This window comes from Trachurus trachurus (assembly GCF_905171665.1).
Source record: "Trachurus trachurus genome assembly, chromosome: 17".
In the NCBI taxonomy this organism is placed as follows: Eukaryota; Metazoa; Chordata; class Actinopteri; order Carangiformes; family Carangidae; genus Trachurus; species Trachurus trachurus.
Genome location: NC_139900.1, coordinates 23,674,239 through 23,700,992, shown reverse-complemented (window position 1 = coordinate 23,700,992; position 26,754 = coordinate 23,674,239). Strand labels below are relative to the sequence as shown.

Below are 26,754 nucleotides of genomic sequence, written 5' to 3'. Positions count from 1 at the left end.
TGAGCTAAATTGGTTTTGCGCAAACTTCTTCTCTGGCAATAATTTCATCCTATTTTTCCTTTTATCTTTGCTAACAGTGATGCTGTTGTATAAAGCACCAACTACAAGTGAAATGGTTAAATTATTAATAGAACTGTAAATGAATATTATTTTAAAATGATCAAATACAATAACCCTAATCTTCCATAGCCAGCTGGCGAGAACAACCTTCTTGGCTGTGTGTGTGTGTGTGTGTGTGTGTGTATTGATTTTGTTAGTTTTCTCATCTGGTATGTTGACAAGAGGCAAATACATACAGTGAAGCTAAATGGCTGCTATTTAATTTGGTTTCAGTGATTCAGCAGTCTGCTGTTTACCTGAAGGGAAAAGATACAGCAGCCTCAGTTTATCGGACCACTGGGCTGTAGCTGCACACATGCATTTGCAGCTCAGAATTTGTCTCTTTTAATCGATAGATGTTGTAATTTAATGCGAGGGATAGAGAAGGACTTTGGTGTAGCCTGAGGTTACACGGATATATGACAAGTGAGGAGAACTTTTACCTTGCCTCACCTTTGCAATGAGGCAGTTGTGGCCATTGGACCATTTGTCCACCTGGTTGCTACAGTAACTACTGTACAGCTAGAGTACTGGAATAAGAGAGTAACAACACTTTCATTGACTCCCGTGGTAAGCATTTTGCGCCCCGAGTGGCAGGATATGGGTATTGCAAAAGTGCCCAGAAAACCCATTCACTCCTATGTGTTAAAGGGACAACGAGGAGTTTTGGAAAGCGAAGTGTTCTCATACTACATTTACCATGAGCCTCCGCACGCACGGTGAAATTCTTGGACCGGCGCAAGACGGATGTCTCGCCAAGAATGTTTTCATTCATCAACAGTGAAAGTCAGAGATTCGAAGACGATCAGATACCGTCGTAGTTCCGACCATTAACGGCGATTCGGCTGCGTTATTCCCATGACCCGCCGGGCAGCGTCCGCGAAACTGAAAGTAAGGAAACGCTGGTCGACTCGCCCAGCGTTTCCGCCACTGATTAAAATAACAAAATAACAAAATTATATATTTATCGAAAATGGGCCCATGAACAAGTGTGGGTAGCGTAGATTCATCCACATTAACATGAGACTTTTTTATAACCAAATAGAAACTCCTCGTTGTCCCTTTAATGTTTATCTGTAAAGGGTCCTCAATGATGCTATTAATATGGATGATCTAGAAATGTCCTTAAATTATTGAAAATACCACACTTGCTCATTCACCAACAATGCAGAGTTGTCAGTTCTTGGGCACTTTTGCAATACCCATATTCCGCCATCAGGAGGCGCTTCCATTGGACCAATGCGTGTCGTTACTCTCTTATTCCAGTGCTCTATATACAGTACAGCTAGGTAGCAGTCGATGCAGTTTCTACCAGCAGTTTTTCCTAATCTCACTCTTTCCCTTCAGCCTGCACTCCCTGAAGTAAAGTTTCAGACATGAGAATTTTTCACTTAAGTTGAAGGATGTGAAGGCTGAAAAAAAACAACAACAACACCAACAACACAAAAGTGGGCCCACTACCAAAAACTGAGTCAGACAATTAATAAGCCCAAATGTATCACAGAAATAAACTTGTTTACAGCCTGGTAAATGTGTCTATGATTTTGGCCTCTAGCTAATTCAAGAACAGTGCACAGGGGGTGAATTTATGAATAACTCAAATATATAGTTGAGCATTTTGGGCCTCTTTGAGTGACGGGAGGGTGAGTGTAAGGTTTCTGGATAAGCCATAAGTCAGGCACTGCCAAGACAGCCACAGCAGAGCAGCTCGCTTCAAAAGTTCCTCAGAAACCGTTGAGGCCACGGAGTCCGTCTTAATTTACAGTCTGTGGTTTGGACATGTCTTTACCAGTTCATGACACCAAGAAGGAATGCAATTTTTAACCCTTAACCATAACCTGTTAACAAATCATGGCTCTTCTCTGTCTTACTTATTACTATGTACCTTCGGTTGTCTCTGTGAAAGGGATCCCTTTCTGAGTAAAATCTATTCTTTGAATTTTGTTACAAAAAATCCAATTTCCTCCATAGTTTTGACAAGGCAGACAGATCTAAGGTACTGCAATACCCATGAGCCTTAGTCAGAGGTGCAAATCAGAGTGGTTGCAAATTCAAAATGCTTTAACGTTCCCAAAAGAGCAAATCACTGTTGAATCTGCAAATTAATATGAATTTAAAAGTTAATTTATTCAAGGAGCATGTTGTGTTGTCACTCTTCTTCCACCCACCCTCTGCACTGCAGATCTGCAATTTATGCTGAAATGCACCGTGGGAGTTGTAGTTAATATCAACCTAAAAGTTACATAAGCTTATACTTTAATACATATTTGATATGGATTTGATATATAGTGTATATAAACATATATAGCCTATATATTGTATATTTGATAGTGTTCCAGGCTATAGGGGGTTCTACTGGTAGTCAAGTATTATTGTCTATTGAAAAAAGTATTGGACTTTTACTTCCAGAACCAAGTACATCTGACATTGGACCTTCCACTTCATAAATCATGTGAGTGGTAAAGTAGCATTGGTGTGCATCTGTTTTTCAATACAGAATATGTCCACTTGTGTTTTATTTTGTTTTGTTTGTCTGTTTGTTTGTTTTTTAGTCATAATCAGAGCCAATTTTGGTTGACTGGCAAAAGATAATGATGTTGAAAACGCACTTACATTATGTTCACCCCATCTGAGGTGGTTCTGGTATTTCTGATTGTTTGATAGCAGCAGTAGATATAGACAGGAGAGTCAAGGGAGAGATAGATTAGGAATGACATGCAGCACAGGCCCTGGGGTGGACTCAATCCTGCTGTAAGGACTGAGCTTCAGCACATGGTGTGCGCTGTACCAGAGGGTACCTTTGACATCACTTGACATTTAACACAAAAGTCATAATACATAAATTGCTCTGACAAACAAAATATTTGATTTTGATTCCAAGTGTATTTGTGTCCATGTGTCCCTTAATAATAATAATAATAATAATAATAATACATTTTATTTATAACGCACTTTACATTTAAGCAATCTCAAAGTGCTACAGTACAAGCTTAATTTAAAAGGAACACAAGTTAATAAAATTTAAGAAAAGACAATCAAAAGTGTACTAAAATTTTCCTTTCTAAACCAACTGTAGTGTCACAAAATCTGTGTTTGTAAATGCATGTTAAACTTAGCCAAGATATGAGTGCAGAGAAAGTTGACGTCATTACGCGCAGTGAAGGGAACACGTCACGAAACATTGAGCAACACACATTTTTGTTTAGTTTTTTTCTGCTAAAATGAGGATATTCTGCGGGTGTCTTTAAGACAGTTTCAGCCTCTCGCTAACAGAGACATCACATTTGTCTCCATCTGCCCCAGAACACACCTATTCCCTGTTGCTCTCCACTGTGTCACAGCGAGTTTGTCTTTCTCCATTAACGCTCTGATGTTCTGGAAAGAGCTAAGCCCAGACTCTGCGTAGATGCATTTTATTATTCATTACATTTCATTCTTTCAATCTCTGCTGCGTCTGGCCTTGCCGGTGGTGCAAGTGGAATGGTAGAATAAACCTGACCTCTCTTATAATGCCCAGGGTCTCGCACTTAAAAGCAGACATTTATCAACAAGACTGATATGATTGATTCTTCAGCCACTTCGTATGAACACCGCAAAAGCTGCAAAAAGTGCCAATAATCAAGAAAAGATATTACCTCAATCAACATAAACAAATGTACTTTGTGAATGAGCGTAACCTGCCTTTTTCAAGTAAACAGTTGACAGGATGTTGAGCTCAGGGGGTTTCTGTGTCACTGATGAAGCTGTTAGCAGTAAGCAGTAAGTGGTTACACCATTACAGGAAGTAAAGAAAAAGGTATGGGAAATGAAATGCGAGCAGGGTTTATAAAAGACGAGGTGGTTCAACGAATGATGGGTTAAAGTTTTCGGAGAGCTATTTGTGGCCTGCCGCTTTCGCACGCCACACACAGACAGAACAGAATGGAGACACTTCTTTTTCTATTTCCTCAATTCAACTACATGGCCCCAAAGGAGGAAGCATATTTCAAAATGCTTGGTCCAGAAGACTTGCAGCCACCAAAGATGAAGGACGATTCTAACAGGTTGGTGTGTGAACATCAGATATTTCAAAGCGTTTTTTGATTTTTTTTAATTTGAAGTGTTCCTTAGATTTGTGCTCTTATAAGTGTTACATCTAATGTTCGAAATTTGAGTGATCGAACTAGAATCAAGAGAAAGGCAATTAAGTAGCAGGTTCTTTTGTGCATAGAAGCCCTTGAAGAGCAGTTTAATGCCAGTTTAATGCCAGTATAACACCAGTAAAACGCCCCTTTAAGAGAAGTATAACGCTGTCACAGTATATATATGTGATGTTTCTATACAGCACCTTCACCAAGTGTAACTGAAAGCTGGTAAGGCTTTTAAAAGCTGCTGTCGTTCATGACGACTCTCTTATGGCTTTTTGTTTAAAGCCATGAGCATATGTGACTTACACCGCAATTCATCGTGTAATTTATGGCGTGTCATGTAGGCCGCTTTAAAAATCCTCCTTTGAAGAGTGATTTTCCTGTAAGTTGTTGATTTGCTGAATAGTGCTACAGCTGCATTCGCAGACAGTTTGTGGAACTTGATGTATTTTCTCTCTTGTTTGCAGACAGAAAGACAAGGAGAGGAAGAGCCGACTAAGCCTTTTTCTCACCAAGTCAGGCTCCCATGAAAACGTCAGTCCTCATAAAAAGACAAATACGACACCCAACAAGTGAGGCAAAACCCATTAATTTCATACACGGGCAATGTTGTTTGGGGACAAGTGTTATTCTTTTTCTTTTTTTTCCTCCCTTTTTTCCCCTCAGTTTCCAGCACCTTCCATGACTCATTGCATGCTTATAGAAACATGACAGACATCTAGACATCTCACGAGAACCCTAAACACTTTTTTTTTGCTGCATCATTAGGGAAGAGCTGACTGCATCTCTGATTTTTTTTTCACTTTGCAGCATCTCACCAGAGGCAGCTTTGCAGTGGAGCGACTCCTTTGAAGAACTGCTAAAGCACTCAGGTCAGATTAATGCCCCAAACTTCTCAAAAATGTTGTGTCGAATTGCTGCCCAAAACAGTTTTGCCTGCTGTCAGACAGTTTGCTCCATTTGAATTGTAAACTGTTAAGGAGTGCTAGAGGCAATAAATAGTTAATGGCGAGTGCAGTGAGAGTTTCACTACATCTTTTAATGTTTGCCAGCACAGATATGTAATACAGAAACCGTTCAACTTCCTCATAATCACAGAAGTTGCATTTTAGTGCTGCACTGAAACACTGTAGACCACTGTGTGTGCTCATGTGGGAATGAACACACACAGTTAGTGCAATGTCGTGTAGATGATGATACTGTATTGTCTCTGTATTAAAGCTGTCACTTATTATATAATAAAACTGCTTATACAGTGCATGCATTGTAGTGACTTTGGGATGAGGATGTCATGGGGTCCACAGTTCCTTATGACATCCTAGTATTGTCAAATCTCAGCCTCATTTGCCCAACATGCTCAGAAAAGTGACTGGGTTTCTAATAGCTGCCAACTTTCTTTTACTTCCACTTCAGTAACTTACAGTTTCTGTGTCTCTATTTCTCTACATCAGATGGAGTGGAAACCTTCTCTCAGTTCCTCAGGACAGAATTCAGTGAGGAAAACATCGAGTTCTGGTTGGCCTGTGAAGAATACAAGACCATTGATTCTGAGACGAAGCTGCTGTCCAAAGCCAAATATATTTATACAGTATTTATTGAATCGGAGGCCCCTAAAGAGGTATGGCGTGGCATGTTTATTTATCATAAACTGCATAGATGTAGCGCAGCAAAATAGGCTATAAAGCTGAGCTGCAAAAGGCACAAATAAACCCCCTGGTTGAGCATTTTCTTCGGCTTATTTGTCACTGAGCTGCTGGTGGTTTAAAATATTTATGCCATTGTAATAAAAGTAACAGTGGGCGAAGTGTGAAGCTTTTCATTGTCATGAGCCAGCAGCAGGCTGACCTTTGTAGAGACTTGTTAGGAGCAGGAGCTCACTGAGGTCACATATCTAGTGCATGCAACATTGCAAAGCAGGTCGGGTTATTTCTGTGCAAGACAGTTGTGGTTTCATCACCATCGGATATGCTCTCTGGCCGTTAAAGAGTTTGGTGTCTGGTCTGAGGTTTTGATAGTCCTCTGCAGAGCTGTCACCCACACACTTTCAGTCTAAGATGAATGTACATGTAAATATGAAAGATAGGTTTTTGGAACAAGCGGCAATAACACTGAAGCGTATACCAGCGCAGGTGGTATAATTCAGGCCAATGTTATTTGCACCTAGGTGTCTATATTTCCTTAAACAAACATCTCATTCTTGAAACGCGGTGGCGGAAAATGAACATCCATATCTGTGACGCCATCCAGGAAGATGATGTGTGTCAGAGATGTTTGTATGAGCTTTAACTCAGTTAGTGGCAATAAAAACACACAATTTGTCTCTTATTTCTCTCTTATTCTACCCAAAAGAGCAGAGTCATAAAAGAATAAAGGTTTTGGCTTTGGTTCACATAGACCTTTAAGAAAATCCAAGATTACAAAGTGATGCTTGTGTCCTTGTGAAGGAAACAAAATCCCCTGAGGCAGGTTATGCAGATCTGAAGTAGTTTTACTGCCGGAATTGGACTTTATGCTTGATATGTGTAATCTTTTAAAACATACAGATGTTTTTTGTTTTTTTCACACTCTTTCAAAGAGATCTGTTTCACACTGCTCACTCTCACACTGTGAATCTTGGGGTTTCCCCTTCTTACTCCTCACTATTTAATGTATTCTCGATTCGAAACAGACCTAACTTGCATCCTATCACATTCTTTTCTTTTCATGTCTACTATAATCTAATGTGTGTATAATCAATAGCAAATATAGATTTAATAGATGTATTTAGTTGATTGTCATTCTGCAGAATTTTTCATTCTGTTCCTATGTCCTCTCCCCCAGGTGAACATTGACTACAACACCAAGATGGCCATCCAGAAGAACATAGCACAGCCCACAAAGAGCTGTTTTGAAGCCGCACAGATGAAAGTCTACAGCCTGATGAAAAAGGACTCCTACCCCAGGTTCCTGCACTCTGACATTTATCTGCGTCTCACCAGGCGGAAAGGCCCCGGGGCCACCATGTTTCGCAGAAGGTCACGCTCCTGTGTGTTCAACGAGAGAGGCGAGGCCACGACCGACTCGTCCGCGTGGTAGTCGTAAAACCGCAAGCGTCATAGCTCACAGTGTGACACCACCAGTCATTATATAGGAGACAATCCATGATTTTCGGCACAGTTGTTGAGATGTAATGTGTGGTGCGTTGGCTTTTTGTCCACGGGTTTGCTTCTGCAGAATGTGTTTTTTTTTTTTGTGGTCACAATGGATTATCCCAGTTATAGTGTCAGCGATGACAAATTTAGGCAATAACATTGGGAGATACGGTTGTGTGCTTTCCTGTCATTCTCAGTAAAAGCTACAGCCAGCAGCTAGTTTGCTTAGCTAAGCATGAAGACAACTAGCAGGCTCTGTCCAGTGTTAACAAATCCATCTACTGACACCTCCTGAGCTCACTAATTAACCTTGTATATCTTTGTTGTTCAACCTGTAAAAAAAAAACATCAGCAAGAAAACTGCTGCTGGACTATTTCTTGTCCAGACGTAGTAACTTCCTGGACTCTTCGCTGGTTGCCTGACAACTTCACAACATCACAGCCTTTGAGGAAGTTAAGCTTGCTGTTACAGCTTTTTTTTCCTTCCCAGTATTCATGCAAACCTAAGATGACTGGCTTATATCTACCGTACAGACATGAGAGTGATATTGATCTTCTCAACAACAAAGCAAATAAGTGCCTTTTCCAAAGATGTTGCACTTTTTGGTTAAGCACTATAGGCAACCACACAGCTGGATAACGGTTGACACCATTAGCCTTTCAGCTATGAGAACAGATTTAGAGCAGTTATGGGACCACTACATCACAGCCATGTGGTTATCTGAAAAATAACGGTCACCCTCCAGCCATCAGACTATTCTCTGTGGCCACAGTATGAAACCAGATTATTCTGCGGCACTTACAGCAAAGATCCATCCATTGTCTTTCTCTCGGAGGCCCTGCACTTCTGTGGATTGAACCGGATGATTTCTATACTTTCTCAGATCTTGCAAAACTTGAATGACAGTGGGGTGGTCGGAGACAGACTCTCAACTGAAGTGCCTCGATGCTGCTGACAGTATCCAGTCAGCTGTACAGTACAGGCAGCCACGCCGAGGCACCTCTCCTGACTTCAGACACGTTACACCTCAATTGCTTTGTCTTCCCATCCAGCCATAGCACCTTATACAACATTAATACAGCTGATATGGCGTGCAAGCTAGTTTGACCATATCTCTTTAAGGTGGATTCATGATTTTATCCCTGTCTAACCCCCTCCAGACTAACTTGCAGTGAAAGCCTGCAGCCACCGTGACTGCAAAGCACTGAAACTTTTTAATGAGGGATATAGATCACTCATTTCTGTTGTTAATTAGAATGTATCCCATTTTCACACACGGAAAATGCATATATCTTATTTGAATACTAATAATATATTATTTTAATTATGATTGCTGTTGTTCAGTTTGCTACCACCTAATATAATTTATGTATTATTATGATCATGTGTGTTGCCTTGCTGTCTTAAATGTACATACTATAATATGTGGAGTATCTCAAATAAACACTTTACTATAAAAGTAGTTTTAATGAGGCCTTTAGTGTCGTTAATTAGCTTGAATGACTGTTTCCAAATGTGACGAATGGAGCCATAATGTGTGCATATTACACTTGTGGGGAAAATTGTGATCGTGTGTTGCTCTCTATTCCAAATCGCTGAAAAATTAATAGACCTTATCAACTCCCACCACTCAAGCACAGAATTATTCATGTTACTATGTATGTATGCACAAGCTATACTTCTTACAAAGACAAATACATGTTAATTCGTAACTGTCAGTGATCCCACTGAGTTCGCCCCCAAACTCCTGAATATGTATGTAGAGGAAAAAAAACACATACACACATCAGAGAACATAGAAGCAGGGCTGGTTTAGCTCATTAACACAGATGTCAGAGTTTTTAGTGGCCATCAGAGAGATAAAGTCCATCTCAGCCCAAGCTACTGTCATTTTACAAAAACCTGCGTGGAATACCTCACAGTTACCATTAATTATGCATCCATCCAGACGACAGTGGCTGCATATACTGCAATTCCTGCTGTCTCCTTACACAAATAATCAGAGAAGGGGGGGAGAACATAATGATGTGTTAACAAAGGTAGAGGCTCAGCTTGCCTGCCAAATTCATCACTGCTTTAAGACTAGTTGCCCGCTAAGAATTTGCTGGCAGATTCCTTTTTTCTTTCCCATTGGTATTTAAATTTGTGACTCAGTCTGCGCTTAGAGCCTCTGAAATCATCCACAAGTTAAAGATGTACTGTCGGAGCTTTGAAGGGAAACAAAAGAGTAAGAAAGCAGTTTGTCTGTTGACGTGAGGCTTGTAAAACACGATGAACACCAGTCTAAGAGGAGTTTAAAGCAGAAAGATTAATTGTATGGTGTCTATTATGGAGTTTTAAACAGGCTCTCCCAAGTTTGTTTTTAAAAGATTCCTCAAATACAGCCAAAGTCTGTCAGTAGTTTTACCCCCATGGGCTCCAGTCTCCAAACTCCTACACCAGAGGCACCCCCCATTTTTAGAGCCACTTTGTCCCATCTCAGAGGCTTTTAACTGACTCTACGTGAGACAAATTTGCTGACTCCCCGGCTCATATATTGAGTTGTGTCCCCTTACAAACCTGTTTGAACTTGATGTTGTTGGCCTGCAATGATATTGACGGACCTAAATAAATTTCAGTGCAACTGCAAACAGAGGCCGTGCTCCATCTGAGAGTCTCAAGGTGAGAGTCTGCACCTTCCATCCTAAACACTGTACCTCAGCAGAAATGTGTGGAGCATATAAAGATACTATATGTACCTACTATATGTGAGGAATAAAAAAGACTCCAGCCGATCATCACATGCACGGCACAAAGTGTGGACCCTTTGGAATGAGTCATAAGTTGGGATCAGTTCTTCATTTAAGTCACGACTGCAGACAGAGACAATGTACCTGAGCTAACTTCACACAAACAGTGCTGGTGGAAAAAACGAACACGAACCACTGGATTTAATAACTGGTCAGCTCCTTTGGCAGTAACTGTTGAACCGCCCCCACACCCAGAGGCAGCAAAGCCCTCAATCGTGATGCTCCCTCCACCATGCCTCACCTTTGGGATGATGTTTTCATGTTGGTATGCTCTGCATGCACACACACACTGCTGCATGTTCTTCCCAAATAAATCAACCTTAGTTTCATCAATCCACCAAATATTTTTCCAGTAGTGTTTTGGACTGAAACTTCAGACATGGGTGTGATGTTTTATCATTTGTTACTTTTTGCAGAGAAACAGCTCTGTCTGTAATGTCATGGACACAATGCTCAGTACTGTACAGTCATGCACCATGATCTGCACACAGTATGAACAGAGATGTTAACCAGCTCTAATGATCCCTTTAAGCTCTTAGTTGTTACCAGTTTTGTTGCGTTACTTAACATTTTGCATTGAGTCATCTCAGCTGGGTGCCCACTCTGACTTCTGTTACTTTCTCCACCCTCTGCAGTGAATGGTTTAGTAATGTGTTCAGTACGGACAAGAACACATCAGTGATTTATCTGATATTTGTTAAAATAGATTGCTTTTGTTCATAATTGTAACTTGGATGAAAGTCAGTCCACATTAGAAGACAAATAAATGAATATACTGTAATACCAAAAGTCCACTTACCTTTTGTGGTCACTGTAAGTTTCTGGAGGCTATAAATAACTAACTAACAATGGCAGCCTCTGCAGGTTGATAGCATTAAAAACCAAGTGGAAAGGGAAGGCCTGGGCCAGATGAACTATAAATTTTAATTCTTCTGAGTGAAAAAGTTTGTTCAATGATCATATGAAATGCAGCAGATTCTGTTCCTCAAGTCTATTCCCATGCTGTTGCTCACATAATTGATTTGCTGTGATGTAATCTGTGTATTTAATTACCAAACTCTGGATAAAACTTGTCTGTTGAAAGGGTTATGATAGAAAAAAAAGAGTGTGGGCTAAGGATTCCATACCAGTCGCGAAAAAGAGATGAGACACCTTGTAATGAAATCAAATGCATGGCCACTGGATCCTTACAGGGGCTCGAAATCTAATTTAAATAGGTTTTCAGTTACATCTTCACTCTACAAGAACCTCCACCCCAGCAGTCTGGGACTTGCACAGCCTCAGGAGAAGGGTCAAAACCCCACTCATGTTCAAATGAATAGAGCAAACAGGGCCAACAGTGAGGAGAAACACAGATTCAATGCTGTCACCAATTACACAGAGAGGTGGACACATGAGGGAATTGTATATCGGGACTACGAGGCTTGGGGAGGATTGGAGTGCCACCCTGTGTTTGAGGAAAAAAGTACAACTTGGCATCAGATTGCAATGACTTAGTGAAACATGCCATCTGAGACGTATGACAGCGAATCACTGCTCTTTAACAAAATGAAGCTCTGAAATCTCTTTTTGTACTCGGATTCTTAATCCAAGGACGTGAAAGGCTGAGTCACAAGAAAACTGAAATCCCCAGCAGAGATCATGTACTCTTCAGTGTAGTTCTCATGTCGTTCCTGCCAGAGCCTTTTTTGAAAAGCAAATTCCTCAACTTGGTGCATCTACACACATGCAAATACTGTAGGGGCAGCCTGGGTGTTTTCCATCACCTGTTGTGATTTACATTCTTGGTTTGTTTGGGCTCCATCACATCACCAGCAGTGGTAGGGAAGGTCAGGATAGGTTAAATGCACTGGACATACACTTATGATGATGATATGTATTACCATTCACTGTGTGTCATGAGCTGTGTGCATCCAGCAGGCCCAGAGGAGCAGAGGACAGTCCATACGATGCTATTCTCTGCAGCAGAAACACCTTTCCAGGGTTGGTCTGCCACAAGAATATGTGATTATATAGTATATACATCCATTTGTGGAAATTCAATGGCACACAATAGACTGTGAATGTCAAGTCTTTACCTGCCAACTGTTTTTAAAATGATCAATAGCCATTTTTCATAATTTTTGTTTTCTTGAAACCTAGTAGCAAAGAAATATCCTCAAGGTTGTGCAAAATTATACGTGCACATTAAATACACCATCTCTTTCAGCTGTTGGTGACTCAGATTGATTGCCATCAGAAAGTTTTGAACATTAATGCCCCCCTGAGGATGAAACCTATTAGCTTTTGTAAAAATCCACACCAAGCACCAAGAGTAAAAAGGTCTCAATATCTACAGTTTGGACTGGCAAAAGTAATGTTTTGTAAAGGTTTTAATAATAATTCCCAGTGACTGTAGTGAGGCTGACCGGGAATTTTTGTCAGATAGTATTGGTAGGGGCATAGATGTGCTCTTAAATATAACTATGGTTTAATTTTTTAACTTTTTCCAAAGCTGCCACAGCCTCAGTTTATTTTATGTCGAATGCTACTTGGCAAATGATAGCATGATGAACACACAGTATTCAGAATGAGGACATGTATTTCATCAGCCAGCATTGTCACTTAGGTAGATCTATGGTTCAGTTCATTTCCATTCAATTGATCTGTGTTAGCATTTGGCTTAAGGCAGCATTGTTGTAGCACTGGATGAAATCTGTGGTTGACATTGAACCAAAAGAAAACACTACACCTACTTACTGCCTTTTGTGGGGTCTTGGTCTAAATCATTGAGATTATCGTCTTTCTTTTCACAAAAATATCAGTTTCACACAAATCATGAAAAAGAAGTGGAAAAACAAACAGCCCTACCTTCAACAGGAGAAAAAAAAATTACACTGAGATCTGTTTAAAAATTCAAGGACAACACTCTAGACATGATTCAAATTACAGGGGGACTAGTGAGTTCATAGGGATAAAAAAAAAAAACAGAAGGTATCACGTTGGTAGGAGTAAAACATTACCCACTTGCACGCTCTGGATGGGATTAAAATCAAGTCATCACATCTCACCTGGGGAAATAAATCCAGACCAAACAAGGCTTTAGACATATTTACATGAGTGCTGCTTTTTTTCCAACTCACTTTTCCATCGGTTCACATTTGCAACAGATAAAGAGTAATACAGGGACACATGCAAAATTTGTGTCCAAATCACAGCCTTTCTGTTGGAAGGGTCAACAAGCACCTGAGCCAGCTGAGGGTGTAGCATGAGGCATATTAATAAATCAGTGCATGTTTATGTTGGTCACCATGATGAATTAGATATGAAAATAGTCAGAGGACAAGACATTTTCCTTAATAGTGAATTTGTTTATGGTTATTTGTTTATGGTCAGGATCTTTCCCGGAGCTTCCTGACCCACTGTTGATTACCTTAGCCAAACCATATCCTGAATTTGATCATGTACATAGCACCACAACAGCCCATTCTGTTACCACAATCCTCACTGTAAACCCTGGATTCCAGCTCTTACAACATGTTGAAGAAAAACTATAGTAATATTCACTTATTTATTCTTCCCTTTCAACGTCCTCACTCATTCTGTCACATCCATGTTAATGATGATCTCTGTTCTGGACACTGATGAGGTCAGCTTTAATCACGGCCGAGCTCTATGTTCCTTGAAGTGCAACACACATGGAAGGAAACCCTGCTTCTCCCAACAACGACAACACTTTGCATACAGATTTCCATATATTCCATTCATGCTGGCTGGGTGGGGGAGTCACTTAGATTTGTTCAGTCACTTGACTCCCTCATTTCCAAACAATCACAACCCCATCTTCAGTCTGGCAGGATCTTATCTCTGTCTCCCTTCGTAGAGGACGAGGAGATGGCGATAAAGTGAGTTACTGCATATTTGATTATTGGGGCCTTTACCATTTTCAGCAGGCAGCATCTTACAGCAGCCATGTGGAAAATACCAAGGAGTTTTTCACTCACTGTAAGTCTCACTTTGCATTGTGCCTTTATTTCTGTAGGGGCTTGTAGCGATTGGAGGGTGCTCAATGCATTAAATGGAATGTTTAGAGGTCATGTTAAAACATAAACCTTGAATGATTCACGAACTGGCCTGCTAGTGTGGTTTACAAGTATGTGCACATGTGTGGGGGTCACAGATAACTGGGCTAGTGATAGATCTTGATGATCTTTTCAAGGGTAGATTGTGTTGCATTCCCAAGGATCCACTGGAAGATGTTGAGACTTGGAGCGAGTCTGTGGACAAAGTCCTTGGTAGTAAAGGTGAGGATCTGTTCTGACTGATCTGATATATACATTTGTGTGTAGACTTAATACCGACTTACTGTCGCCTGCGCTTTCCAGCCGGACAGATAGCTTTCCGAGAGTTCCTGAAGTCCGAGTACAGTGAGGAGAACATACTGTTTTGGCTCGCCTGCGAGGAGTACAAAAAAATCAAGACGGTCCCAGAGATGATCTCTTCTGCCAACAGGATCTACTCAGAGTTTGTCCAAACAGAAGCACCCCGACAGGTAAATGACTGCAAGCTGTAAAATAAAAAAAGATTTATTGTAGGAATTCAAATGGGAAATTATGCACTAAGATATTCACTGATGGTGATCTGAATTTATTGCCCCTATTGTGATATAAAGCTGTGCATCTGTATATTTTATGGTGGTAAAACTGCAGAAATCGACTTTAAAGACACCCACATTACTTCCCCCAAGCACAGTATAGTGAATGAAGATGAAAAGAGTTGCTGTAATACGCCCCTGGGAAATATTATTTGATTTCAGATCAACATAGACTGCAGTACCAGAGAAAATATAACAAAGAACATCTCCCAGCCGACCCTGACTTCATTTGATTCAGCGCAGAAGCTCATCTACAGTCTGATGGCCAGGGATTGCTACCCGCGGTTCCTAAAATCTGACATCTATCAGGGACTCCTGAGGAGAACCGATTCAAGGTGACTGTTTTAAAACTGACAGCCTATCAGATGGAGGCTGGCGAAATTTTCTCCCCGACTCTGATCTGCTGTAGAACTCTTTGATTTCAGTGTGGATAACAGGTTTATGCCATACCATCCATATCCTAGGTGTAGCAGAAATTGCTTCTCTCAGCCTGTGTGTTTCAGTAGACAGTTACAGCTCAAGAGACTTTGAAGCTTGTAATATACTTTATCTCTTTAATTATGTTTAGGTAAAAAAATAATAATAATAATCTTGTCCCTATAAAATCATCTGTTATTATTTAAGTTATTTCCACCACCCCATGAAGTAAAAATAAAAATAATTATTTAATTGCAAAGTATTATCAACACTTCATCGAATTGATTTTGCAATATCCAATATGTTATTTAGAATTTCAGCTCTAACATGCAAATAAATATGTGAGTGTATTGTTAAACTTCTGTCTCAGTTTTTTTTTTCTATCAGATGTTTTCTTGTCCATTAAACTAACTTAGAAATAAATTATACTCGGTTGAAAAACATTTGGGAGCGGCCCTTTTTGAATGTAATGCAAATCACCTTGGCTGTTGTCAGAGAAGAGTTGTCTCTATTGTAATATGGTCGTTATAGTGACATAAACAGCAGATGGCAACAGAGGCCTTCAAACAACACCATTCAGTGGACAAACAGGCACAACTGTAAGCAAAGAGATAAATGAATACATGCTCCACAGTCAAGTCACTTCTGAAGCAACTTCCTCTCACCTTCTGTTGTGTATTTCTGCAACATCCCCTTTGCAGATGGAAGAAGTGTGTACATTAAGCATGACGAAGAAGAGGAACTTTGTAAATCGAGCCCATCTTGAATTAAATTTGGTTTAGGTGCAGACACAGAGCAGGAAGTCTGGGGGATATGGGTTTGTGCTCTTGGCGACACTTCTGTTTCATTTTGCCAGGCAAGGTCATTTATGGTGAAAAAGTATTTGAATTGATTCAAGACACAACTCTGAGTCTGATGAGATGGAGAAAAGGCTTTCTTACTGAGCTTGTTTTGTTTTATGTAAAGCTCCCTTCAAAATGAAATTAGTGTGGGTTGTGTTGTGCAGAGCTTTAGGTAGCATTAAATCAGATAATTTTTTGCATCTATGAGTTGATATGTGTGTTTTTGTTACCCTCATTAGGGCATAATCAATAGTGCAAACTAGTGACCAATGTAAAAAACATACACATATAATAAAAAAGCACCAAAAAGTACAGTATCAATATTGCTTTTATGAACTCATAGGGGTTAAATAAATCTGCCCATTGCCTGCACCACTTTTCCATGCAGGGGGGTGAGGGGGCTGATGCCAGTCAGGTCACCAGCCTACAGGGATGTCATATAGAAACAAGCATCTTCACACATTCACATTTACACCAACGTCCTAATGTGCATATCTGTGGACTGTGTGAGGAAGCTGGGGAACCCACGCACACCCAGTGAGAACATGCAAACTCCAGACAGAAATGGCCTCAGGCCCGGGAACTAACATCAGGACCTTCTTGTTGAATTAATAGAACACAAAGTAATATATTTAAAATATTTGTCCATTTTGTTCCTTTTAATGTATTTATTGTCTGATGTGATTTTGCTTTTGTATGTGCGTGCGTATGTGTTTGGAAAGTGGAAGCAGAAACGACGCGGTTTCTGCATGTGACTGCTGGATGTTAGATGAACAATTTGTTCTGTTTATGTTGGTGGCATTAGAGTTACGGGGGATTTATTTTAAGTAGTGTTTCACATGTTTGGTAGAAGCTGCTCTGTGTTGTGCAGACAGCTCACCGCAACTTCCTCTTGTGTAGACAACCCTAGCCTCATTGTGGGTGGAGTGGAGTTTGTTGGTTATTGTTTAAAAAAAAAATAGTGTGTTTGACAATCTGTATTTGATTTCAACTCACAGGTATGAAGCATACAGTAGGGCTGCAGCTGTTGAAAGTAGGCTACTGCTTTCAGAAAGAGAGGAAGACATAAAAGTGACAGGAACTGGGCAAAGTTATAATTTTCAGAGTGACAACAGTTGATGGCGGAAATTCACAGATGGGTGTTGCAACCGATAAAGAAAATGTCTCAGATAACTGTCACCACAGCAAGCTATCAACAGCTGCGCTCCATCACAAAACATTTCCTGTCAAGCTGCACGAGCAGAGACAGTTCAACACATTTCTCAACTCGGGTTCAAAAGCAGCTCATTCACAAACACTTTACTTGGCTAGGTTTTGTATTTATGTAAATCTATATGCCCTGCATGATCTCTCATAGGTCCTATTATGTTACAGTAAAAGCAGAATTTGTAGAGTAGTGTGTATACCATGTTTTTGAATCTGATAGGACACTGTGTTTTATTTACTATTAAACCATGATCATTTAAAATTGTGTCACATTGTATACTAGAGTCTCTTATATTTAAGGGTGGTGTCTTTGTCATGTGTATATTAAACCAACATGTAATGACATGAGGTGCTTTCTGCAGCAGGATTTGGGTGGTGTCTTGACAACTAACTATGTTTACCATAGAGAACATACTGTTTAATTTGGTCTAATTTGAAACAAACAACAGTTAATTATGTCTTATTAGTGTTAAAAGTGCAGCCATTTCTGTGTACAGTTAAATGTATTTATCTTTCAGCAAGCATTGGCTTCACAACATTATGAAAATAATCTAACAGAGACTCAAAAATCCCTTGAAGGTATTATTTACAGAGGATATCATGCATAGATACAGAGGCGACCATGCATAGATACTGTTGTAAAAACATTGTTATGATTTTTTAGTGATTTCCTGTAAGAGCAGAGTTCTTAGGAAATGAAAGCAAAACTATGCAAGGCAACATGTTGATTCACAGATACGGTTTGAAAACACCTGGGTCAAAAGGTGAGTGAAATGAAACATGCATGTGAAAAAATGTTTATCAGCATGCCTCTAAAGATTGCCTTATAAAGCACTTTCAGAGTTTCATCATACAATAGATATGACATCTGTCTCTCTCTCTGTTGGTAAATCCATCCAGCACTGTTACCAGATTAAAATGTCTCAAGACTAAATGGATTGCCATGAAATTTCATGGATTCATAGGATCACGGTCCCCGGAGGATGAATCCATCTGCTTTTATGTTTGTGTCACCATTGAGACTTTGAGTGAAATAACTTGATAACTAGCCTACTGTATGTACTGCCTCAGAAATTTCTACAGATACCCATGGTGACCAGATGATGAGCTATCATGATTTTGGTGATCCCCTAACTTTTCCTCTAGCATAACCATGACATGTTATCTATGCGTGTGTTTGCTCTAAAAGCATGAACAGGGCTTTTCTTTCTTTCTTTTTTATTTAAAAAAAAAACAGGAATTAGTAGTCAAATAAACAGAACTTGACCTGTGAGAATTTCATCCTACAAATGTGGAAAGTTCAGATCAGTGTAATTCTGCTTACCTCACTGAGACTGAAGTAAAACAGGGGAAACAAAACAGAGGAAATGCACCTGACCCATTCATAAGTTTCATCTGAGTCTAAAAGTGACCATGAGAAAAATGAAGTTTAAGGACTGATTATGTTCCTTTGGAATTTTGAAATGTTCAGGGAGAATTTCCAGACAGGTGAAAGTTTTTAGTTTGTGTCTGTCACCCCCTAAACAGGAAGTCAACAAGTCATAGCTTGGTTTAGTGGGCTCAGCCAGCTACCATGGAACCATAATACCCCTTGGTTCCAATGTGACCTTTAAAACATCTCCCCCTCTCTGTTTCCTCTTTACTTCCTGTCTACCCCCACTGACTTCAACCTTTGTCAGTCATAAGAGGACGTTACATGGAAAGAATGATATAAACAATGTTATGTAATGAGACCACTATCAGAAAATATGGTTTAAATTACACCAAAACTGACTTTGCTGTGATGTGGCACTAAATGATTCAGGCTAAATTTGCATGTTAGTGGCCTATACATTACAACACAGAGTCTAAAGTGTCTCCTACAGGGTGAGGGGGCTAAGATGAGTGTTTGAAGTACAGTACATTTATGAAAGTGATGTCATTCTTATCAGATGCCCCATGCAGATAATATTTTCCATTATAGTGAAACACATTTATCGTGTGCTTCTGGTTAAGGGTATTGTAGAATTTCTTTAGCCTTACTAATGTAAATGCAGCTGCTGCTGTTGCCTGATTCAATCTGCTCCTTCTCTTGATTATTCCTCAGTTGTGAAGCATAATCCACAATCTCAACCAGGTGCTCACCCTTACCTCCAGTCTCTGCACTGGTGTCACATCTGTAATCTCCCAACAATCCCACTGAAAACTCCAGACAGACTGGTAGCAACTGAACCATCTTCCCTCGTCTTACTGAAAAGCTAGTGGTCAACCATACCTGTGAGGTTCTTCAATTGAAGATGCATTTTATTGAGCTGAACTTGTCATTTGTAAAAAGAAGAATTGCCTATTTCTCCTTTTTTTTAATATAAGTAAAGAAAGTTGTGTGAGGGATAGATACGTCAGAAATGTTACTACATCTGTACCACAAAGATGCATGATGCATCATTCATTTTTTGACTTTGACCCATGATGTTCACATGAAAATACAGGTGTGCCACAGAGTTTAAGATAAGCGGCCCTAGTCTCGTGGACCGGGCGAAGTCTAACCTCAGCGCTGGTCGAAACTTGCATTAGACCGGCTGCGCTACCTTGCGCTACCTGCGCTGCGCCAGGAAACTAGGGCCCGACATGTTTACATAAAAAAAAAAAAAATTGACTATGAGGGCTGAATTTACCTAGCCAGGCTAGCGCCGCCTACTGGTTCCGGCAAATTTCATTTGCCTCAAACATGTAGTCAGGACACTAGCAATGCGTTTCGGTTTGCTCCGTCCGCCAGAGCGGACGGACCAATCAGCGAACAGACGGGTAAGTGAAGGCGATGACGTTGAACTCAAGCGCTCAAGATTAACCTATGAGCTTAACCGGTGTATAGCACACGTGACCACCAAGCAGCAGCGATTAGTTGAAGCAAATAAGCAACCGCCTCCCGGAAGCAAACGAATCCCTATGGCTCGTGTTCAGACCGCTATATGAAATGTAATGAAGTAAGCGGCTGATGCATCAGGCTAGAATTTACCCTCATCATTTACATTTTTTTTAACGATCGCTATGATCCGTTTTTCAATACTTGAAACACTTTTTCAAAACTCTTCACACACATCACACCTAAAACACACAATTCCCAAAACAGTTGATTTCATGCCCAAAATCTACTGTTTTACAACAGACAGATTATTGTATTGATCATAAATTGATGTTTGTGCTGTAGTTTATTTTGAACCCCTCTTCATTTTTCATTTGTTGGGCATGAATTTTGTTCCTTTTTTTGTAACACTCAGTACAAAAAAGTGAACTACCCATCTCAGAGCAGCTTTGCAGAATGTAAAGTTTATGAAAGAAGAAGACAGTAAATGACAGGATTTGTATAACACTTTACTGTATTACAGTATTTGCAAATGAAAATTACTTAGAGTAAAGAAAAAAAATCTGCATTTACAGTAGCTGTATTGAAAGCAATTGAAAATGTACCACTTAACATCTACTGTTACTGTAAAGCCTTAAATGGTCTTGCACCTCTGTATTTATCTGAGCTACTCACTCCCTACACTCCGTCATGTCCTCTTCGTTCCCTTGGTTCGAACCTCCTGGTCATTCCATCCATCAATAAAAAAAAAAAAACTTACCTTTTTACCCATTTCTTTCTCCGATTAAACTAACTAATTTTAGCATTTTCCTGTCATTATCATTGTCTGTTGCACTTTGTAGTTTGGCCTTGGTGTCTCGCACTCCCTCTGTGTTTCCACAGATCCACCGGAGCTCCATCTCTCTGCACCAACTGCTGCCTGGTGATTTTGCACTTTAAATAATAAATTGATTGATAAATTGTTTTGACCTTAGCTGAGCCTGTGTAAAAGAAGTTAAAACTAATTTTAAATGCGTTAAGTGTATGTATTTGTGTCAAAAGAACAAGAAATGTGTTAATTGTATAGCCCACACAGACTGATGTTGTGCTAACTGTGTGAAGAGTTTTGAAAATGTGTTTTAAATATTAAAAACGGGTCATAGTGATCGTTAAAAACTGTAATTCACCGAACGTGAAACATTACTTTCTGGTATTGGTTCACAAGGCAAACTATAACAGAGGCCAAAGCATTTGCCTATCTGCTGTTGAAATTTCCACTGCCCCATTTGCATCCCCAGACTTTATGCCAAACAAGCAGTGATGCAGGTTTGAGCGCCATACAGATGTACTGCTGTAGCAGCAATGCGTGTATGTTTGCGTCATCCCTGACTTCCTCTTTTTCTGTGGTTAGTTCAGCATGATGTTGTGACGCTACTCACCAAACCCATTTCAGACTTCTCCTGTACATATATAAGCTTGGCGCTGAGCTGGTTCCTCAAACAAACACGCATTGACAGTTGGACTTGTCACAACTCTCTGAGAGCTGCCCACAGTCACACAAAGCACTGTTGCAATGCCAAGTTTAGTCGAGTCACCACCAAGGGAGCTGCAGCACTTCAACATGGACGTCGAGAATAAGAAGAGGGGGAAAGATAGGTAAATATTTTTACTTTGATTAATGCATGATGCCCTTTGTTGTATTTCATTTGGTTTTAGATCAATCTTTTCCTACAACATGCCACTAAAATACATTTTTATTTGGTTTAACAGAGGAAACCTGAAGTGTCGGCTGCAGTGCAGATTGTCTCAAGCTGCCAACACTGAGGGGTAAGTGAAGAAAACTTTTGCTAATGCTAATGTTTGAAACTAAACATCCAATCTGTTGTCATAATTGTATGGATAAGTGACAATACACCCTTTTTTTGCAGGCTGTGTTTTGAAGAGATGTCCCAGTGGTCACACTCACTCGAGAGACTCCTCTCATCCAAATGTGAGTTAATCAATAGGATGCAGTCCAAAAGTCAACTTACTTCGGCAACTTTTCTGAACGTCATCTAACTGCTGCTCATTTGTCCTGTCTGTGTAGATGGCATACAGATTTTCCAGGCCTTCTTGAAGTCTGAATTCAGTGATGAAAACATTGAGTTTTGGCTGGTGTGTGAGGACTATAAGAAGATCAAGTCCTCCTTCAGGATGTCATCCAGGGCCAAAAAGATCTACAAACGCTACATTCAAGCTGAGGCTCCGAGAGAGGTGAGCATGGACGTTTTTTTACGATGCAAATGTTTTTCCAGCTGTTGTTCAGAACACTTACCACCTCTGCTTGTAGTTAAATATATTCATCAATCTGCATCATGTTTACTCATTCTTCCAGATCAACATTGATCACAAGACCAGGGATCTGATCAGGCGAAACATTAAGGCACCAACCGCTGTGTGCTTTGACGACGCCCAGAGGATTGTCTTCGGGCTAATGGAGAGGGACTCTTATCCACGTTTCCTCAGGTCTGACAAGTATCTTGCTCTAATGGACACCACATCAGAATCAGTGAAGATGTAAAGAGAGTAGAAAGCCTACTGGGGACGTTGTATTTATAGAGACTGGACTGTGAAGCTGAGCCAAATGCTGGACTACCTGGGAGAAGCTGCGGTTTATGTTGTGCTTGTCCTGGGACGGCTGCTTCTGGTGATTCTAACGAAAATCATCCAGAACGTGGGGGCTTAACGCTCAACTCATTCATGACTCCCTTCTTAGTTGGAGAAGTCATGTTTTGGCGTGGCACCTGCTGTTATAGCTCGTCTTGAGCGAAGGATTTCCCAGAGATGAAACGATTATAGTGAAAATGCTGGGGACTTTCTGTGTGAGACGCCAGGAAGTGAATGTGATGCAGCAACAACTTCCTCCCATGATTCATGTGCATGAGCTGTAATCTTCGTTTGCACATCATCTTATTTTACGTTCATTGTGATCTCACTAAAGCAATAGATATGTACATGGCATCTAGATGTGCATTTCTTTTTGTTTGTTTTTCAGTCTGACAAACTGAGATGTTACAACCATAATAATGTGTTATAAGCTATATATTGAAAATATATTCCATAGTGTGTAGAAACATTAATGTGAATATTAGGATGAATTTGTACATAATAAAAAGAATAATACTGAATATGACTCGTGTAAAACTTTATTAATGAAGAATGCCACAAAGCTATAGTCTGTTAGACTAATAAACCAGGTCAAACCAGGTAATTAAATTTTTTTTTTTTTACTCATTCATTGACTCACTCACAGTTAGCTTCAGTAAGCATCTAGGGTTTTTTCATGAGTTTCGAAATGTTTATATCTGTGTAGCAGGATGTCCTCAGTGTACACTGCTGCACATGTCTGAAACATTGTTACTGTGATAGGTTTGTCACTCTCAGTCTTATCTTATCTTTACTGATAGGAACATCTCAGTCTCAGTCACTTGTGGGTCTGTAGGCCTACTGAAATTATGATGATACAACAGTTGGTTTGGTTAGCTTAGCTAACAGCTAGCCTGGTTCCACTACAAGCACCTGTAAAGCTCACTAATTAGGCTACGTACATCACATATTGTGTTCTCTTTTTTTTTTTTTTTTTTTTTTTTTTTTATAATTGTCCGATTTAGAATACAGACCTTCGCTAGCTGTTTTACCCTTCCAGTCCTCATGCTTAAAGTTGACCTGGTGCCTGGCATGTCAAAGTTAGCCTACAGACATGTGAGTGACTCTTCACATCTTACTTTCAGCAAGAAAGCAAAACACTTCCTTCTGACACTGCTGCGTGTAGTTTCTGCTCCTTATTGAACCCCAGTATGATGATGTGAGTGAATTAAGACTGTTTTTATGGCTGCCACGCTGAAACACCGAAAATGTTTTGTAGGTGTAGCCGGGACGGGTCTGCTCGGTCCCGACCACGCTGTTCGTGTGTAGTACTCTGCGTTCATTCAATGACCGGGGGACACGGGGCTGATTCTCACATCAACTTTATTCCTGCATGACGGTGACATGAGACACAATGTGAGTGCAATGGTCATCTCCTCTCCACATAACTCCTCTCTCAGTGAGGGACAGCGCAGACTCATTACTCACTACTACATTTCTCCACACAGTAAAGTAAACAAACATTTCTAACATGGCGGCCAAACACACACATACCTGCATGACGGTGACATGAGACACAATGTGAGTGCAATGGTCATCTCCTCTCCACATAACTCCTAACACACACAAAAAATAAAATACATTGAGCATGTAGGCTACAACATGGAGGACCGACCCACACACACGCACGCACACACTCGCTCACTCACGCACACAAATACAGGGAAAAGTCGCAGCAAAACAAACTCTCCTTCTCTCGCTCAAAATGGCTCTTAAAACACGCCACTACACAAAGGCCTCCATAAACACATCTCGAAACATTTGTACACCAATATTCTTCCGTTAATTTTGCATTTAAACTCAAGAAATATGATTTGTTGATCCCAGCGCAAAACAACATACCTCTCTCAGTGAGGGACAGCGCAGACTGAGGAGAAAGGAAGCTACGCACCGTCATGTCCTCAAACTTTCAAAATAAAAGCTCGGATTTGTAAAAATAAAAGAAATACAAAAATAAATCCACAAAAACTTGAATTATATTGCTGATAATCCATATTTAAAGTAAAAAGAACCTAAAACACATCATGTGATGGATTTTGGTGAAATTAATAATAAAATAAAATAAAAAAAATACCAAAATATGTTGTTTCCTTTTTCTATCTGTTACATTCACCCCTCCTTAATTTCTCCAAAATCCTGAACATATGGAGAGTATTGTATTCAATAATTGAGAATGATTAAAGGGATACAATGTTCAAAATTCACTCAAACCAAGATGTCCCCTGGAATCTAAGTCCTTAACCAACATATAAAGCTACTTATATAATAAGTTCAGAAAGAACAGAAGTTGATCAGGCTACTGCCTCTCCTAGTTAATCCACAAGTTTCCGAACGTCATCTATGGTCAAAACTGGCTTCCGGTTTGCCGGTTTGGTGGAATTTTACGTTTACGTTTCCATGGTTTTCAGGCGTTGTCATAGTTGCGGTAAACGCATGGATCTATTAACGCTGGCTTTTAACACAGATGTCAATTTGTGTGATATCCACTGTTAAAAGCTGCTGCGATGATCCATGCGTTTTACCGATTTTCATTGGGGGGGAAAAAAATTAAAATCCATGCATTTACCGCGGCTACTGAAACCATGGAAACGTAAACATAACATTCCAAAACCGGCAAAACAGGCTACGTTTTTGACGTTCGGAAAAAGGTGGATATGATGCCTTGTACATCACATAAAATCTTGGTATACAATCCCACATATGAGAACATTTCCCACATCAGATCACATGAATACATTCACTGAAAAATACTACAAAAAAACACAGGCTATGCCTCTATTGTTCCACTTTAAAACAAAGTCATCAAAGACTGGGACTTTCTTCTGAACCCATGTATACCCCTTGGTAGTGGTTTCTGCACCATATTCTCTATCAGTCTATTAACTGCTTTAACGACCCTGCCTGTACGTGTTCTGACAACATGTCTCTCGGGCCCTGAATCTTGTGTAGGTGCCTGACTATCATTCACTGTTGTGGGCATGATGTCACAAGGTCTTGTGTCACTTATGTCAGGAAGACTGGTTAAAGGGTCATTCTGCTCATTGGTTAAAGGGGACTTAGGAATCACACTGGAACCAGGTGAGTCTCTTGGAGGTGAGACTTCCTCTCTTTGTCCTATGCTTCCACTGCCTGCAGGGTCAGCTTCAGAACTTCCGAGTGACATCCGATCAGAGTCTCTGATTGGGGAACACATCGTCTCATCCTCCTCTTCTGATTCTCTGTCCTCCCCTGATGACTCACAGTCAGCATCAGATGACATGCACACCCATGAGCAGGTCCGGTCCTCTGGATTTTCCTCCGCCAGATCACTCAAGGTATCAAGTGGCTGAGGCCGAAACTCACTGATCTCGTCTGAGGTGCCTGGATCTGGTTCTGCACTGGTTTGTTCAGGGATTGGTAAAAAACTCACATCCAAAATCAGATTCCGATGTACCACCTTGGTCTTCCCACTCTCATCCTGAACTTTGTAGATGTGGGTTTGGGGATTACGATCTATAACTGTATAGATTGTGGGTTCCCACTTGTCCGCCAACTTCCTTTTTCCTCTCTCTGCTTTGTTGGCGAGCAGAACTCTATCCCCAACATTCAGACAGGTGCCTCGAATCTTTTTGTTGTAGCCATCGGCTTGATGTTGCTGCTCTTTCCTTGTATGCTGTTGAGCGATATTAGCAGCTTCATGCAGGCTTGCCATCAGTTTGCTGGCGTAGGTGTTGTAGTCAACCACACTGGCATCCTTCAAGACCTGCTTGAAAACCATGTCCACCGGGAGTCTAGGGACTCGACCGAACATCAAGTAGAATGGGGCGTATCCAGTTGTTTCATGCACGGTGGCATTGTAGGCAAAAGTCAGTGTCTGTATCTGTTGTGCCCAGTGTTGTTTAGCTGCCAGAGGTAAGGAGCGTAACATACTGCCAAGCGTCCTATTGAATCTTTCAGTCTGCCCGTTTCCCATTGGATGGTATGCGGTTGTGTGTGACTTTGCTACCCCTGTGAGACTGAGGAG

At 40.4% G+C, this 26,754-nt stretch overlaps 3 protein-coding genes across 3 annotated transcripts; all 3 read left to right on the top strand.

Annotated features, from left to right (window-relative positions):
* Nucleotides 1–3,972: 3,972 nt before the first annotated feature.
* rgs18 (regulator of G protein signaling 18) lies at nucleotides 3,973–7,717 on the top strand. The gene is made up of 5 exons (XM_083991036.1): nucleotides 3,973–4,142; nucleotides 4,694–4,798; nucleotides 5,037–5,098; nucleotides 5,678–5,844; nucleotides 7,047–7,717. The coding sequence occupies exons 1-5, from the start codon at nucleotides 4,021–4,023 to the stop codon at nucleotides 7,299–7,301; spliced, it is 711 nt and encodes a 236-aa protein (XP_083847162.1). The 5' UTR covers nucleotides 3,973–4,020; the 3' UTR covers nucleotides 7,302–7,717.
* A 6,381-nt stretch (nucleotides 7,718–14,098) lies between these two features.
* Nucleotides 14,099–15,119, top strand: LOC311001226 (regulator of G-protein signaling 21-like; the record flags this gene model as incomplete). Its single annotated transcript, XM_083992253.1, has 4 exons — nucleotides 14,099–14,131; nucleotides 14,346–14,430; nucleotides 14,512–14,678; nucleotides 14,943–15,119. The coding sequence occupies 4 exons, from the start codon at nucleotides 14,099–14,101 to the stop codon at nucleotides 15,117–15,119; spliced, it is 462 nt and encodes a 153-aa protein (XP_083848379.1).
* Nucleotides 15,120–21,578: 6,459 nt separating this feature from the next.
* On the top strand, nucleotides 21,579–23,233 carry LOC311000262 (regulator of G-protein signaling 13-like). The gene is made up of 5 exons (XM_083990926.1): nucleotides 21,579–21,722; nucleotides 21,837–21,893; nucleotides 21,995–22,056; nucleotides 22,153–22,319; nucleotides 22,441–23,233. Exons 1-5 carry the CDS (start codon nucleotides 21,640–21,642, stop codon nucleotides 22,624–22,626), a joined length of 555 nt encoding a protein of 184 aa, XP_083847052.1. The 5' UTR covers nucleotides 21,579–21,639; the 3' UTR covers nucleotides 22,627–23,233.
* Nucleotides 23,234–26,754: the final 3,521 nt, after the last annotated feature.